A 15,884-nucleotide genomic window follows, 5' to 3' on the forward strand; every position below is an offset into this window, starting at 1 on the left:
GATAGAAGTGACAAGAAGACGAGGAAGAAGACGTAAGAAGATGCTGGATGACCTTGGGGACAGAAGAGGATACTGTCATTTGAAGGAGAAAGCTCTAGATCGCATTAAGTGGAGGAATTGTTTTGAAAGAGACTGTGGACCTGTCGTCTTGACAGATTACTGACGATGATGACAGCCCCAGTGGGCCTAGGCCTACCTCCATGAAATTCTCCGTTCACTTCGGTTTTTCTAGATCTTACACATTCGGTAGGACTCCTTGGGCGGGTGATCAGCTCGTCGCCTCTACCTGTATACAGACACAGAAAAACGCACACAAACATCCATGCCCTGAGTGGGATTCGAACCCACGATCCCGGCTTCCGAGCGAGCGAAGACAGTACATGCCTTAGACCGCTCGGCTACCGTGACCGGCTCTACGTTACTTAACTCATCAAATTTTTGCTTCTAAGTTTTGCATCGTCTCCATGTTTGTAATGATCAGGGCGTAAACATATGCATATTGCATTGTTAGGTATGTTTACGGTCTACCTCCAGTATATAATTTATTGTGCCTAGCTCCATTGGTTTATTAATCATCTCCATGAAACCAATAATTACGAGTATATTTAAATTTCTTACAGACTCCATTGTTAGTGACAATCCGTCAAGTTAGTCAACAGAGAAGTATGGACTCACGAATATGATGAGATAACAAATCCACATGTCTTTACAAAGTAATTAAAGTAGGCTGAATTTGATCTTAGAGGATTTGTTTCTGACGATATGATTGGGATTAAATTAATTACAAAACACAATTAGACATATTTTCACGTGTATTAGTGACTAATAACGCGGGTTCTGGATTGGATGAACGAGTTTATTTACTCCTGATACACGCCACCGGTAATTACACGTAATTATAGCGCTGTCGCTACTTCTACACTTTATAACTCACTCTTACACACACGCACACTAGTCCTCTCCTGGTAACGCAAATAAATCACAGGAACAATAACAGACTCACTGAATTACACACTCCAAATGTCACACATATCATCTTCTCTTCACAGTCGTATTCTTGTAAATAAGTATTAACTACACTGCACCGCACTCTGCACTGTTGTAATCTACAACAGGTCCTCGTTATATAGGCTCCTCACGGACCACACAGAAAGCACGTCACGTGATTCCTACCCATGGAGTTCATTGACGCGCTGACTGTTGCCTAGCAACGAGCTATAACATTCGTACACTGAGAGACGGCTTCGACTGTTGCACATTGAAACTTGTTTACCGAGATTTTGTCTAGCAACGCTTTGAGCAAATGCGTTGCACTAATATTTAATGCCCGTTACATGCCCTTCCCATCCAATCGTTCTTGACTAAACACAACACAGTTCTAGTGACAATGCGAATGAAAACATTCTTTATTAAGTGATTTAACTGTGAACGTATAGTAGCAGTTCTCAAAGCAATGATTCTTCTGTGAGAAGAGAGTTTTGATTTCCACGCGCAACTAGCAAGCTCGAGTTTTGCCACATGTCTGATATCCGAGGCTGATGCGCCATGCCTTTGTGATTTACTGTGGAATACGTTGGCTTTCTGTAGTTCACAGGGGCTCAATACAGCATCCAGAATGTGTTAAGGAACAGGGTTACAACATCGCAGTTGCTTGCTGGTAGGAGTGAAGTTGGCTAGTAGTAGTTGTCTGCAAGTCGTGAGTTCACATCGGGGCAGTAGCAACAGCTTATCAGTCATTCAGATCGAATACATTGGAACAAGTTGGCTCGAGTAGTAGCAATATTGACATCGTCGTTACTTAGGCAATAAAGAAATGAAATTTATAGTTTTCATCCTGTTGTGTATATACTATTAATCCTCTGTTATAACCGTCAGCCACAACATAATATAGGAAACACTCATTTATGCAACTATACAAATAACGCCACATCAACAGGGGGCAACATTAGGATCAATATTTCAAACACATAAGTAAGAGTTTCAAAAAGTTACAGTATTTATTTATTATGAATGCAACATATAACACACAATTGGAATATATATTATTCCTCTCCTTCATTACAGCCAAACTTCCACGTCAGTCCAAAGTAACCATAGAAAGAAACAAGAAATTACGGTGAGATTACTCACATTGAAATTAGGTAAATGTGCCCCAGCCCCATAATTCTTTTCATTTCTCAAAAACACTAGACAAATCTTAAACCTAAAATCGTACATCATTCATGCAATAATATTTACTCGGTTGCAGTAAATAAGAGTTACAAGGCAGCAAGCAGAAAACAACACGAAGACCCCTCTCCCCCTCCAGCACATCAACACACCATTAGGGAGGGTTCTGTACAAAAACTAAGCATAACAAATAACCAACATTCAAATATACTGTGGAATCTATACTTTTATATACTTATACTTATATGTTCTTTAAATCCTTAATATTTAGTAAAGAATTTTATTATAATATAAGTATATAGATCTATGCTCACCTTAAAAATATAGAGCCGCTTGCAACAACAGACACCTGTTACATAAATATGGATCTATGTCATAATTTATAAATTTCAAACACTGGAGTTAAAGATCATAAAAGGGGCGCCTGATGATGACCTAAATTATTGGTAGAAACATGTAGCGCGATTTACGTTTACGTTAAATAAGTAAGATTTGTTGTCTGCACTGTAGATATTCCCGTTTTATTTATTGCTTTGACAGCTATAACACAAGATAATTAATAAATAAACTAATAGAATATAACTAATATAATTGAAAGAAACTGACCATTGCCCGCATGCAGATGTGGAGGTCACGCGCAGACGCGGCTACTCACCGGAACTAAGAACCTGCGCACTTCCGCTAGTGCATAGGCGATCCTAGCATGTGCTTCCGCCGGCGGCGCGAAGGCTGTGATCTCGACGTGCAGATCGTCACTAAGATGAGAGAACTTGGGGTCCCCAGAACACCTCAGTTCTTCTTCCTGAAATGCAGACGTAAGGAACCTGCTGAGTGGCACCACTGACTGGTCACATGCAACTCGCAGCGAGGGCAAGAAGTACTCGCATATAACAGAATTGTAGTGCACAAGTCTCTATTAAAGCAAGAGGAAAATGGATGTCAATATTTAAACAAATCTTGAGGAAACAGGCGAGTTTTGAAGTAAATAAAGAAAAGACTAAATGTACTCGTATACTGAATATGACGCAGAAAATAAAATCATTCAAACATCAACTTCGTACCATAAACTGCCAAACGGCAGTGGCAGGATATTGGGGTGGAAGATGTATTCCCTTTCTCGGGGCACTCCTTGTGTAGGTGACCGCCCGCGTACCACAAGCAGCGGGGATGTTGTTTAACTGAATTCGCTACAAGTGAACTTGCGTCATATAGCCGCCTCACGGACCAACACACAGAAAACACTTTTTCCTACATTGCTGCATGACGCTTCTATTGTGGTTATCGCGTAATCGCTAATTAACAAGTCCGTTGGCGCACTTGCTGCTGCCTAGCAATAGAAAACACTCTTCTTATTGTTGAGTGCAAGTCGGTCGCGGGATGTTTATCGAGCAGTTGCCTAACAATGCTTTGAACAAATCTGTCACAACAATAATTCAGCATTAATATCATCAACACAGTGGACACGCGAACTTCTGAAGTGAGCAGTACTAACGCATTTTGAGACCCAGAATGCAGCTGCAGATACGGATCTTTGAGGAGCAGATATCTGTTGAAGATAGAGTACAGTATCTAACAATATTTTTGGAATGTGAGATCTGTAGTAGTGTTTCGTTTAATAACGATAAATAATGAACTGACTGTAGCTACATTCCTCATCATTGATAGGGAACTTGATCATAAATATAAGCACAAATGAAGAAAGCAGTCTTCTGGGATGTAGCACTGTGTAGATGTGGTATTAAACGACGTTTTGGATGAACGTATCGCCTCCATCTTCAGGGTAGAAGCAGTCTACTTGTACCGGTTCTAAGCGTCCCTTCGCTCGCGGATTTCTTACTTTTCCTTCTACCCTGAAGATGGAGGAGATACGTTCATCCAAAACGTCGGTTAATACCACATCTACACAGTGCTACATCCCAGAAGACTGCTTTCTTCATTTGTGCTTATATTTATGATCAAGTTCCCTATCAATGATGAGGAATGTAGCTACAGTCAGTTCATTATTTATCGTTATTAAACGAAACACTACTACAGATCTCACATTCCAAAAATNTTGAATATTGTGAAAAGAACTGGACCACTGGCATATAATTATTGATTTATAATTTCTGATAATATTCGTTATATACAAGATTGTAGATTGTAGTTTCAACAGTTCTGAGGCAGACTAAAGTGTCAAATTGTTATTACAGAAATTCTTGCTTTACTAATATATTATTAGCCAATTTTATGGCGAACATAATTGGCTATTTAAGTTTCTCTTTCACCTAATTTCTACGACATATAACAGGGTGAAATCATTAAAGGAAAGAGTAGCGGCACACTACAGCAACTGTCTACTTGAACGTTTCTATTACGAGGACAATCTTCTTGGCTACACTGTCTGGAATAAAGCCTGACTCGTATCAACATTTTTGTAGAAACAGGCAGCGATCCTATGGCCCTCTGCCCTGTGACGAGGTCTGCAATGAGTATGTATGTATCCCTCGCACTCCTATTTTGCTTTTATTGTGTGATTCATACACTCGTTTGAAATCCGGATTGATTAATAACCAAACTGAAGACAATTTATCATTACCTATCAAATAAACCGGAAACAAATATGGACTGTTTTAATTTGACACACTAGTTTCTACCAATGATCGCTTAATGAATTATATGCAATTATAGTAACATTGAAAGCGTCTGGAGAGAATTGTCATTCTGAACAGACCCTGTATTTTTGTGCAGAAGTAGTTAATTTTTTTCACTGGCTCTACAGCCCCCTTGAGTTTCTTTCCTTGGCACTACAGCCCCAGTGGGCCTAGGCCTACCTCCATGAACTCCGTTCACCCCTTGAGTTTTAGTCTCTGATTTTTCAGTTTCATGATCACTTTTACAGATGGTAGGACTCCTTGGGCGAGTGATCAGCTCGTCGCAAGGCCTTTATCTAAACACAGGACAACACAAACACAGAATAAATGCATTCAGACACCAAACATCAATTACTTGTGTGAGATTCGAACCCACTATCCTGGCTTCCGAAGGAGCGAAGATAGTACATGCCTTAGACTGCTCGGCTACCGTGACCGGCGAAGTGGGTAATTACACAATATTAATTATCAAACTGTTCATAAAGGACATTTCTCAGCCTCCAGCAACGGATCCTGCAACTCACCCAGGTCTTGTATAGATCCGTGGTTAACGTCACTGGGTCTTAGGAAAATAAATTTCTGAAAACATAATTTGTTACTTTGTACTGAATGATTTTTACCTATTTACGGATGTAATAAATCAAATGTTCAGAAATGAAATATAAAATAACAAATTTTACAACGGAAGAACTCTCCTTCTGATATTTCCAACAAGACGTATGGATCATAATTAGATACATATTTCATTCCCGGATTAATTATTAATGTGGCATGTAGACCCGTTGATAAGCAACGACTGCGAAATAAGCAACTACATAAAAGCAGCTGCTTAGTTACGGCTCCGGAAACAAGCATGTTTCCACGGCAACAGGGAAATATAGCAATAATAGAAGTGATGTTTTCTACGCTGTCCGTGCCTAGATGCTATACTCAAGGCCAGTTAAGGAGAGTGAATTAGATGACTGGTGGAGTTCAGTCGTTGTGAGCTGTTGCTGTCAGAAGCTGGTAACTGAGTCCGGGGAGAGTTCGGGAGCCCAGAGGAAGTGGAACGTTCGCTTTGTTAGCCGCTACCGAGCAACGGATAGTGAAGACTTGATTGCGGACTCTAATGTGTGTCTGTCTCTGTGTAATAATCAGCTGTAAAGTGTAGTCACGCGCTGTATCAAAGAGTCCAATAAATCAGGCCATAAATCCAAAACCCATCTATATTCACTAAATCGCATGACAATATTATGTTTCATAGAAATTAAGTAATGCCAAACCTTGCAAATAAAATTATTTATTATTCTTTCTTGTTGTTGAGACTTTTATTTTATTTATTTTATTTGTAATCGTTTAAGTATATTGCGAACTTAACAGAATATTTAAACAGTTGCTGTGAAAAAGGAAAATGAATTAAGAATCTAGTTTCAGGTTCGTGTAAGGTAGGAGCTGCAGTGATCTAGTACTGATCAAAATTCATCTCTCCCAGAATTTTTAGAGTATAACCTCCTTTCTGAATTTTGTAAAAACCTGTAAAGTGATTTGGAAGATAGAAGATAGAAGTGGGGTGAATATTTAGAAGAAAACCGCCCTATTATATGTCAATTTTATGCACTCAAATAACACTGAAAATTACATCAGTAATGTATGCAGTATTTTATTAAAATATTATCAACGCATTTCATCGGAACGGGATTTTTAAGCCCTTTAATGCAAAATTATTTGACCAAAATAATTACTCTTGTATAGCAGGTCTATCCGTGTTAATTGCTGTTCATGGAACTCCATCGATTTTCAAGCCATGTTAAAGCACCGATAAATATTAGTCAAGGCTGCTTCTATGAATTTGTTTTATGCAACATATAATTGTCAAGGATTCTGTGCAAAAGGCACAGGTATATGGTATTATCCGCTGTTCGAAACTCTAACACAGGCAAAAAAAGCTCCGTGATTTTAGTCTGCAAGCGAACTATACTGACCGAGCCATCGCCGCTTGTCGGCGAAGTTTAGTACCAACTTTTGTGGGTAGAGGGTGTCGCGTGGTCAGCGCAACGAATCCCCAGGACCGTTAACTTCGGTTTTCTAGACCGGAACCGCTATATCCTTGAAATAGCTACTCAAATATCATCATGAGGCTAAGTGGACCCCGTTCCAGACACACTAATTCTCAGAAAAAATTCTGGTAGCGCCGGGAATCTAACCCGGACCTCTGGATCTCTAGCCAGGAACACTGATCATTAGACCACAGAGGCGGTTTCTTTTACTTTTCAATATGTCGTACTACCAACCACGTTTTAATTATCTGTGGTTCTGTCTAGACCAACGCTGCTACGAACTGTGGATTGAAATCCATTTCAGTGATTAAGTTCCCACAGGCAGTCGCAGACCGCGTTTCGTTAAAGCTCGTCTGAACTAGTTATTTTATTTTTGATAGAGTTTCAGCTTTGAGAGCAATTTTATTTTAGAAGCTGTTAATGCCTGAATGCTTCTAAAAATGTCGGTAAAGCGTATATAAACATCAGAAAACATGATAAAACAAATGAATAGACCACTATGATTATGAGAAATAGGACGATATTGCAAAACTGATACTACTTTTGAATGTCAAAATATTTTAGATTGAAATGTTATGTACAGTTTTATGATGTGTTCTTGCACAAAGATATAAAATAAATACAAAATGATGAGGTATTTGCTTTTTATCCATAGTCTCGTTCTTCGAAACTACCGAATGGATGTCGACGAAAATTGGTACTGAGTTGAGGTGATAATAGTTTCCAGGCTCGCATCAGCCCTACATAACGATCTTAGACTGATCAAGTCAAGGAGGATGAGGTGGGCAGGGCTTGTAGCACGAATGGGGGAGACGGGGAATGCATATAGGATATTGCTGGGAAAGGCAGAAGGAAAGAGACCACTGGGAAGATCAAGACGTAGGTGGGTGGACAATATTAAAATGGATCTTAGAGAGATGGGATCGTATAGATTTGATTGATCTGGCTCAGGATAGAGACCAGTGGAGGACTCTTGTGAGCAAGGTTATGAACCTTCGGGTTCCATGAAATGCTGGGAAATTCTTGAGTAGCTGCAGAATTGGAGACTCCTCAAGAAGGGCTCAGTTTCATGAATAAGTAAGTACAACAATAAAATCATACTTTATCGGTTTACTTAAGAAGGCCTTCGCTATTAAAAACCGGAATATTACGTGAAATAAGTTGTGTATCTCATTACGATCTTCAGATTTTGCTTTGGATATTTTCAGTACAGATAATTTAATGAGTGCAATTAAAATACCCTCCGCATCCATTGCAAGTTTGATAATCGATTTCTGTGTGCAGTACATCAATATCAAGAAAGCCAAAATAAGCAAATTGAAGGAAAGCTAATTCTGTATAATACTGTGACGTGTATACCCATTGCTAGGCAACGGCCTTATAAACACATACTTGTGCAGCGAATGCAAGCAACAAAGGACGTCCATTGTTAGGGAACGGACGAGTGAACACATCTCGCCAAAAATAGAGGCTTTGTTATTTTGTGGTTCGTGCCGAGGTGTTATAAACGGACACATTCAGAAGACGCGAGTCGAATCGAGAATAGAATCGAGTTGGAGACGCCAGCCTAGCAGGAGATGAGTTTGGAATTGAATTGATTTGGCAGTTGCAGAATAATAACAAGAAGGTAATGAGACTGTGAAAAGAAGACTCCGTCTGTGATTTAAAGTGTCAGTGAGAATGTTATATCGAATCCGTTGCCAGGATACGACTAGCGAACACTGAGAATTCTAGTGTGTGCATAACGGTGAACGGTAAATTGTGTAGATCAGCGATAGTGCTGAAATATCCTGTAGTTCCGAGTTGTAAATGTACATGGTGAAATGAATCCAATCATGCGATCGAAAACCCCGTCTATAGTCACTAATACACGTAATATTTGCATAATTACTAGGAGATAGACAACAAGGAGTTATCCACCAACTTTATGATTCAAGAGAAGAACTAGCAGCCTCTCACCTTATAGCAAATATGTCACGAAACGCATAAAATGTGGACGTTTATAGACCGGGGAATGATATTTCGGATTTCGTAGAATGAAATAACGACTTGATTAGATGAATGATTACCGGCTATTCGGCTTGAAGTTACTTAAATTAGGCCATACTTTAAATAAAACTCTTGCGTGATAGGTCGGCCACAGCCAATAAGAGCACAGTTGACGCCTAAGCTACGCAGAGGCGGGGAATAGAAATGTGTTTTTACACGGAGCCAAACCTCTATAAACTTGTAAGATTTGAGGTTTTCACGGCGGTGTCTATGAAGAAAGCAGTCTTCTGGGATGTGGCACTATCTAGATGTGGTGTTGACCGACGCTACGGAGGAACGTATCGCCTCCATCTTCAGGGTAAAAGGAAAAATAAGAAGATGGAGGCGATACGTTCCTCCGAAACGTCGGTTAACACTACATCTACACGATGCCACATCCCAGAAGACTCCTTTCTTCACTATAAACTTGCTATTGGCAGCCTAGGTCTCAACTCTGTTTGTACTTTACTCTGTGGAATTGTGTCAGCCCGACAGTTTCTCCGGCTGTACAAGATTCTGAATGGGCTGTCGAGGTGGTCGTAAAGTGGGCTATTCCGCCTGGACGTATGCTCCAATTCGAACAATGAAATCCGCCCAGTGGGCAGGATGTGAACTTGACTCTGCTTCACAATTCAATTTGCACTCTTGAACTCATTCACTTCTCAGTCGGTATAGCGACTAGACTACTTTTCTGGACAACCTAGGAGCCGGATTTCGATTCTCAGCTTGGGCGATGGACGTTTCCTTTCTCCAAAACGTCCAGACCATCTCTGTGTCCCTCCCAGCTTCCTAAACAATGGGTACAGTAGTGGCCCCAGTACCACGAAGAATAATAAAATATATACCGTGTGTACCGGGGCTGTTTCCCCGGAGTTATATAAGCGGCAAGCATATGTAAGTGTCTTGATTCCTTCAGCTCTAGCCCCTGTGTGTGTGTAAAGTCTCTCTTAATATTACGCCCAGAAACTCAAGTGCAGCTGCCCAGAGCTCCATGGTCCTGATCCTCCGGTTCCGCTGCCTCTCTGCCTCGCTGAGGAATGCAGCAGATAGAGCAGGGCGAGTGGACGAAAGAAATGAGAATGTAATTACTCGTAGACAAGGACTTCACCCTCATACAAGGGGCTAGGATTTGTCGTGCTACTTCCCACGACACTCTCACTTTCATGGCAACTTGTTGGAGTTCCAAGGCCATGTGCTTCAGTCTCCCGCATGGAACAATTTGTTGTGTGAAGGAATTCAAGCAATCCCCAAAGAAATTAATGTTTTTTTATTCAGTATATTCGTGAGTAGCGGCTCCCTAAATCACTTAAGCGTTATTTCTACTTTGTTTCCAGGCAGATAATTTTGGAATCGTATTGGAATGGAAAGCCAGTCACGGTAGCTGAGCGGCCTAAGGCATATACTCTGTCTTCGCTCGCTCGGAAGCCGAGATTGTGGGTTCGAATCTAACTCAGGGCATGTATATTTAGTGTTGTGTGTTTGTGTGCGTGTGTGTTTGGTTCTGTGTTTTGTGTGCATGTAGAGGCCTTGCGACGAGCTGATCAACCTCCCAAAGAGTCTTACCGAATGTCTAAGATTTAGTAAACCGAAGTGAAATGGAACGTTTCATGAAGGTAGGCCAAGGCCCAAATTGGGGCTGTAGCGTCAAAATGGAAAAATATGTAATTTACGCGGTAGAGTAAGTTCGTTGAGGCACTATGCTACAAGTCGATGAGGTCACTGGATTTTTCAATTGACCTAACACTTCCAGCCTCACTATAGCCCTAGGGTCAGCTCAGCCTCTGACAGAAATGAGTAAAGGTAGAGTTGTCCTTGTGCTTAACTAATTTAGCACTACGGCATGAAGACGTATGGTGAAGTGAAAGTATAGATCCACATTTTCTTCACCTCAGCAATGATTGGAGGTTAGTGATCAGCTTCACACCCCGGCCGCTCTACCCCCGGAGAAAGAGCCTCCGGAACCCACTGAATAGGAGGTTGGGTGGATCCCAGAGCCGGTCTGGACAATATGGAAAACAGAAAATTCTGACCCTACAGGAATGAGCACCAGGAATTTTGCTGGGAGGTAAAGGGTGACCGGCGCGTGAGGCTGACAATCTCACAGCCATCTGTGTGCAGATTGTCTAGATAATGTTGGAGCCTCGATCTCTCACACACTTATGGGCCTTCACGGCCTCTTACAGGGATAAACTTTCAAAATACACCCACATGTAAACTTTGCCTAAAGCTAGGAAAAGAGTAGATAAGTGTACGAGTATAAGTACATTACCTGATGATGGCCGAAAAGCTAAATCAAATTGTAAACGTGAATTCTCTCTATAAATATTTTGTACTGACGGAAACCAAAATGTGATATGAACACAATATGATGTTACGAAACACGAGTACATCCAGGAGAGGACGAATGGTTCATTCTCTGTCTTTTAGTGCTACTAGTCACCAGATGATGGGAAAAAGAATTCTCTTTTTACCGACTGTCTCCATCATACACTTCCCATGCACTGACATGGCGATGATGGTTAGAAATCTGCGTGAGGAATCCACTGACAGCCACAGGCAAGGAGTCACAGCCTGGCAGGTTAGAATGCGTGTTCCGTATCAGATTCTAGGAACAAAAGGCAATCTGTCGGGAGAATGTACGCATGTGTTTGGAGGATACAGCATCGTTACCTACTAAATCACAGACAAGTCAGCATCATAATCCGAAGGATGTTGTTTCACAGCTCAGAGAAGGCCATCATTTGATTAATATATGTTGACAGCACGTCTCGTGTTTGCAAACGCATCCGCTCAACAGGTAAGGTCACAAAACAGACAGTACCAACACAACAGCAGCAAATAATTAACTCAGAGTCTATAGAACAATGATTATAACTGCCAGAGGCAACTTTGTGTATAAGGTAGTGGCATTTTCTATCTATCTATCTATCTATCTGTCTATCTGTCTATCTGTCTATCTGTCTATCTGTCTATCTGCCTATCTGTCTATCTGTCTATCTGTTTTGCTGCTATTATTTTTGCAATTGAACAATAGTTGTGTTCTTAAAAATATATAAAAAGTGCATTATCAAAATCTATCTATCTATCAGTATTGTCATTGTTAACAATATATTGTTAAATAAAATCTATTTAAAAAAAAATCTGTCTGTCTGTCTGTCTATCTATCTACCTGTGTATCTATCTATCTATATATCTGTGTATCTATCTATCTATCTATCTATAGCTATATATAGCTAATATAAGCTATTGTTTATTGTTATTTGTTATTGTTATTATTGTTATTGCTAATAAAATTATTATTAGGAAAAAATCTATCTATCTATCTATCTATCTATCTATCTATCTATTTATCTGTCTGTTCGTCCGTCTGTGTGTGTGTCTGTCCGTCCGTCATTCAAACCATCCATTCATCCATCCAGGGTTCTACAGCCCTTGTGAACCTTGGCCGCTTTTCCAGTTGGTAGGTCCATGTCTCGAGTGAGATTCGAACCCATGATCCCAGTGTTCGAGTGGGCGAAGACGTTTCATGCCTTAGACCGCGCGGTAATTCTGACTGGTAGTGGAGTTTCCTCCGTACCAAATGTAATGACTGTACCACGTGTACCTTGAATTGGCATTTCCACCTCACAATGTGTGTTATTCACAAAATTTTATACCTTGTATCCAAAATTTCTTTTCGATAATGGGTTGCACAGCATGAAAAAAAAATTAATTAAGGTAGAAGGATATTTGTAGTGTGAATCCCATCCCGAAGTAGTTATTATTTGTTTTTTATGGCGCTGTTTCTTTTACGGTTATAAAACGACTAATGAGATGAGATGAACATATGTTAACTGAATGTTGGATATTTAAGTATATATACGGCGTCAGTCGGACAATTCGTCTGGAAAACTGAAACAGGCTATGAAAATATATCAAGCTGCCGTCTCTAGAATATACGCGCAGAACCTAATGGTCATTCAAACCGGACTCGGTTTTGATATAGATTTGAAATTAGAAATATTAGTGAGGAAAATATTTCGATCTCAGACAAGTGAGAAGAGAGAAAAGAAACAAAAAATGGGGTTTCCCAATTTGAACTTTTAACATTGAACTGTTAGGGGGCTGGGCATATGGCAATTGTGATGGAAACAAGATAGGCTGTAGCCGCCCGCCGAGGTACAGCTGCCACGACTATTACTCGAGATGAGTTCTTTAACTCATGGATACTGGTGCTTCGGAGAAGGGAGTGGAACACACGTCGGGGTTCATGAATTAGGGGCTCCAGAACACACTTTCTATTGAAGTCTTAATATAATATTTCATAGAGTGATTAATCTTTATATTATTTCTAGAAACTAGCCATTCGGTCAGACTTAACCTCTGTACACCAATTTGTCCCAAGCTCACTGACCATACAAGCCACTTGCTAGCTACCCTCCTGTAACTCCCTTTTCAACTGTCCTCTGCTCCCTATAATCGACTGCCCTCTCTATACAAGTCTCCCAGTGGGCATAAAACAAAACAAGAAAATAACAAGGGTAAGCCAAGGGTCGAGCCCGGCATCTGTCCTACATTGTTATTTTTCGAGATGTCCATCATAAACCTTTTTGCGTCTTCAAGGCACACGAGCAGGGAACCCAAGACCCCTCCTGCCCAGTCTCGCACAAGGTCAGTTCATATGTTTATGACACTAGGAGCAAACTGGCGACGTTAGGGATAATACTGACACCCTAAGCCTAAGGAAGACAATAGTGGAATTCCAACTAGACGGTCCCGGGATGGTATCTCGCCGGAGGAGCTTCTCTCAGGGTGTGAAACAGCGCATAAATTGGTCATGCCCTTGATTAAATAATTTTGGCGAGGGACGTACGGTTACAAGGCATAATGAATTCTGGCTGAAAAACTTCATGATAAGAGGCCATTCGTGAGACAACTATTGCAGTGAAATATATTTTAAGAAGTAAGATAATGAACATATGAACTCGTCTGCCTCAGAATTGGGTCCATGTTAGGCTTCTCTGGTGTCGGTAATGAGACTTCTCTTTTTCAAGCAGGACGTTTCGGTTACTACGTCAATATGCTTATTTGTATAAGAAATTAATGTAAAATGGTGTTAGTTAATCTTTTCCATGCTGAGTTTCTTTTAGCTGATTCAGAGTACAGAAGGGTTAAAGCACTTATATGTAGGTCAGTAACCCAAACAGCATAATCTATCTAATTTAACACCACTCGACGTAACCCAAATCAATCTTATCCTTATTCTTCTTGTTCCGTGTTTCGTATTAAGCCCTGTGGGCTCTTCTCATCGGAATTAGTCTGTTTCCATGTATCTTACAGACAGTCAGCCGTTGGACGGGGATCGTTCCTATCTCAAAGCCGCTACGTACACAAAACAACACGAACGCAGAAGAAACGCAGTCAAACATCGATGTTTAGAGTAGGATTCGAACCCACGATCCCAGTGTTTGAGCGGGCAAAGGTATTTCATGCGTTAGACCACGAGGCCACTGTGATCGGCCCTGTCTATAGGCCGCTGCCTTTAGAAAACCAGGACACAGAAGAAACTCAGACAAACATGCATGCTTGGACTGGGATTCGAACCGACAATCACAGTGCTTGAGCGGGCAAAGATATTTCATGCGTTAGACCGAGCGGCCACTATGAACGGCCCTATCTCAAGGCCGCTACCTGCAGAAGACAACACGGACACAGAAGAAACGCATACAAATATCCATGCTTAGAGTAGGATTCGAACCCACGATCCCAGTGCTAGAGCTAGCAAAGATGTTTCGTGCTTTAGACCGCGCGGCCATTGTGATTGGCCTAAATGAATCTAACCTATCGTAATATAGCTTATGAAAGTAGGTCTGTATACGGCCGTAGCACCGAAGGAGTCAGTTGAAAGTACCGCGTGTGTTTCACTTCAAGCCGAAAATATAGTGTTACGTAATCCAGATTCGTGTGCACGTTTAGTGGCTCGGGGCTTCTGCAGGATTGTGTAAGCTTACAAATGCATGTGGTGTGAAATGATTGTAGTTTGCATTAAAATTCATGGAGATTAATTTACAAGTGGAACAGTTTGCGAGTCTTGGCAGGAGACAATCCGACTGCAGTTCAATAATTAAGTACTTTATATCTGGGACGCCAGAATAGCATTCACCCTCCCTACACAAATCATATTTACTTACTTCATGGTACAGGATCGTACTTGGGAAACCGGAAGTTGTTCATTCCGTCAGGGAACTCCGTGCTCTAATGGAACCAAAAGGTTCATAGCCACCTTAAAAAGTTCCCCAATTATACTACATCCAGAGCCAGATGAATCCAGTTCACATTTTGAAGACCATGATCGGTTTTAATATTATCTCCATACAGTACAGTTTAAGATCTGCTCAGTAATCTGCTATTCAGAAAATTCCAAGTAAAATATTCGCACACAGTTCAATGGGTCCCTGTCACCACGGCATGGCGCGTCCTCAGGTTGCGGATGGAGGAAACGCGTTCCAGTTTTGGATGGAAACTGCGAATATAGTGAACAAGCAGTCGCGAACAGCCGACAAGGGGTGGCCCTCCAGCTTGGCGGTTGGGCGTGGGACTAAGAACTTCTCACCGTAAAAAAATCATTTGTTACGAAAATGAACACAAAGCCTCGGACCTGGACGGATTCCTTGAATAAACGACCTAAGCTAATGAAAATGGATATGAGATTTGGCACTTGGAATGTTCGAAGTTTGTATACGACAGGTTCGCTCATGGCAGTGGCGGAAGAAATCTTAAAATATAAGTTAGATTTAGCGGGAGTACAGGAGGCCAGCTGGGACAGAGGTGGCATCGCACCAGCAGGAGACTATACATTTTTCTATGGAAAGGGGAATGAAAATCATGAATTAGGTACAGGTTTTTTCGTGCATAAGAGAATCGTATCAGCAGTTAAGAGGGTAGAGTTCGTTAGTGATAGGATATCATATATAATACTAAAAGGTCGCTGGTGTGATATCATTGTTATGAATGTTCACGCCCCAAGAGAAGATAAAAT

The 15,884-nt window shown here is 40.9% G+C and overlaps 1 protein-coding gene across 1 annotated transcript in view; it reads right to left on the minus strand.

The window, feature by feature from the left end:
• LOC111874437 (KH domain-containing, RNA-binding, signal transduction-associated protein 2) overlaps positions 1-15,884 on the minus strand; it is a 405,584-nt gene that overhangs the window by 20,202 nt on the left and 369,498 nt on the right. The window contains exon 4 of the mRNA XM_023869949.2: positions 2,825-2,971. Coding sequence (XP_023725717.1) covers positions 2,825-2,971 — 147 coding nt within the window. The remainder of the gene's footprint in view (positions 1-2,824; positions 2,972-15,884) is intronic.

The sequence above is a fragment of the Cryptotermes secundus genome, unplaced genomic scaffold (genome assembly GCF_002891405.2).
Source record: "Cryptotermes secundus unplaced genomic scaffold, Csec_1.0 scaffold328, whole genome shotgun sequence".
Classification (NCBI taxonomy): domain Eukaryota; kingdom Metazoa; phylum Arthropoda; class Insecta; order Blattodea; family Kalotermitidae; genus Cryptotermes; species Cryptotermes secundus.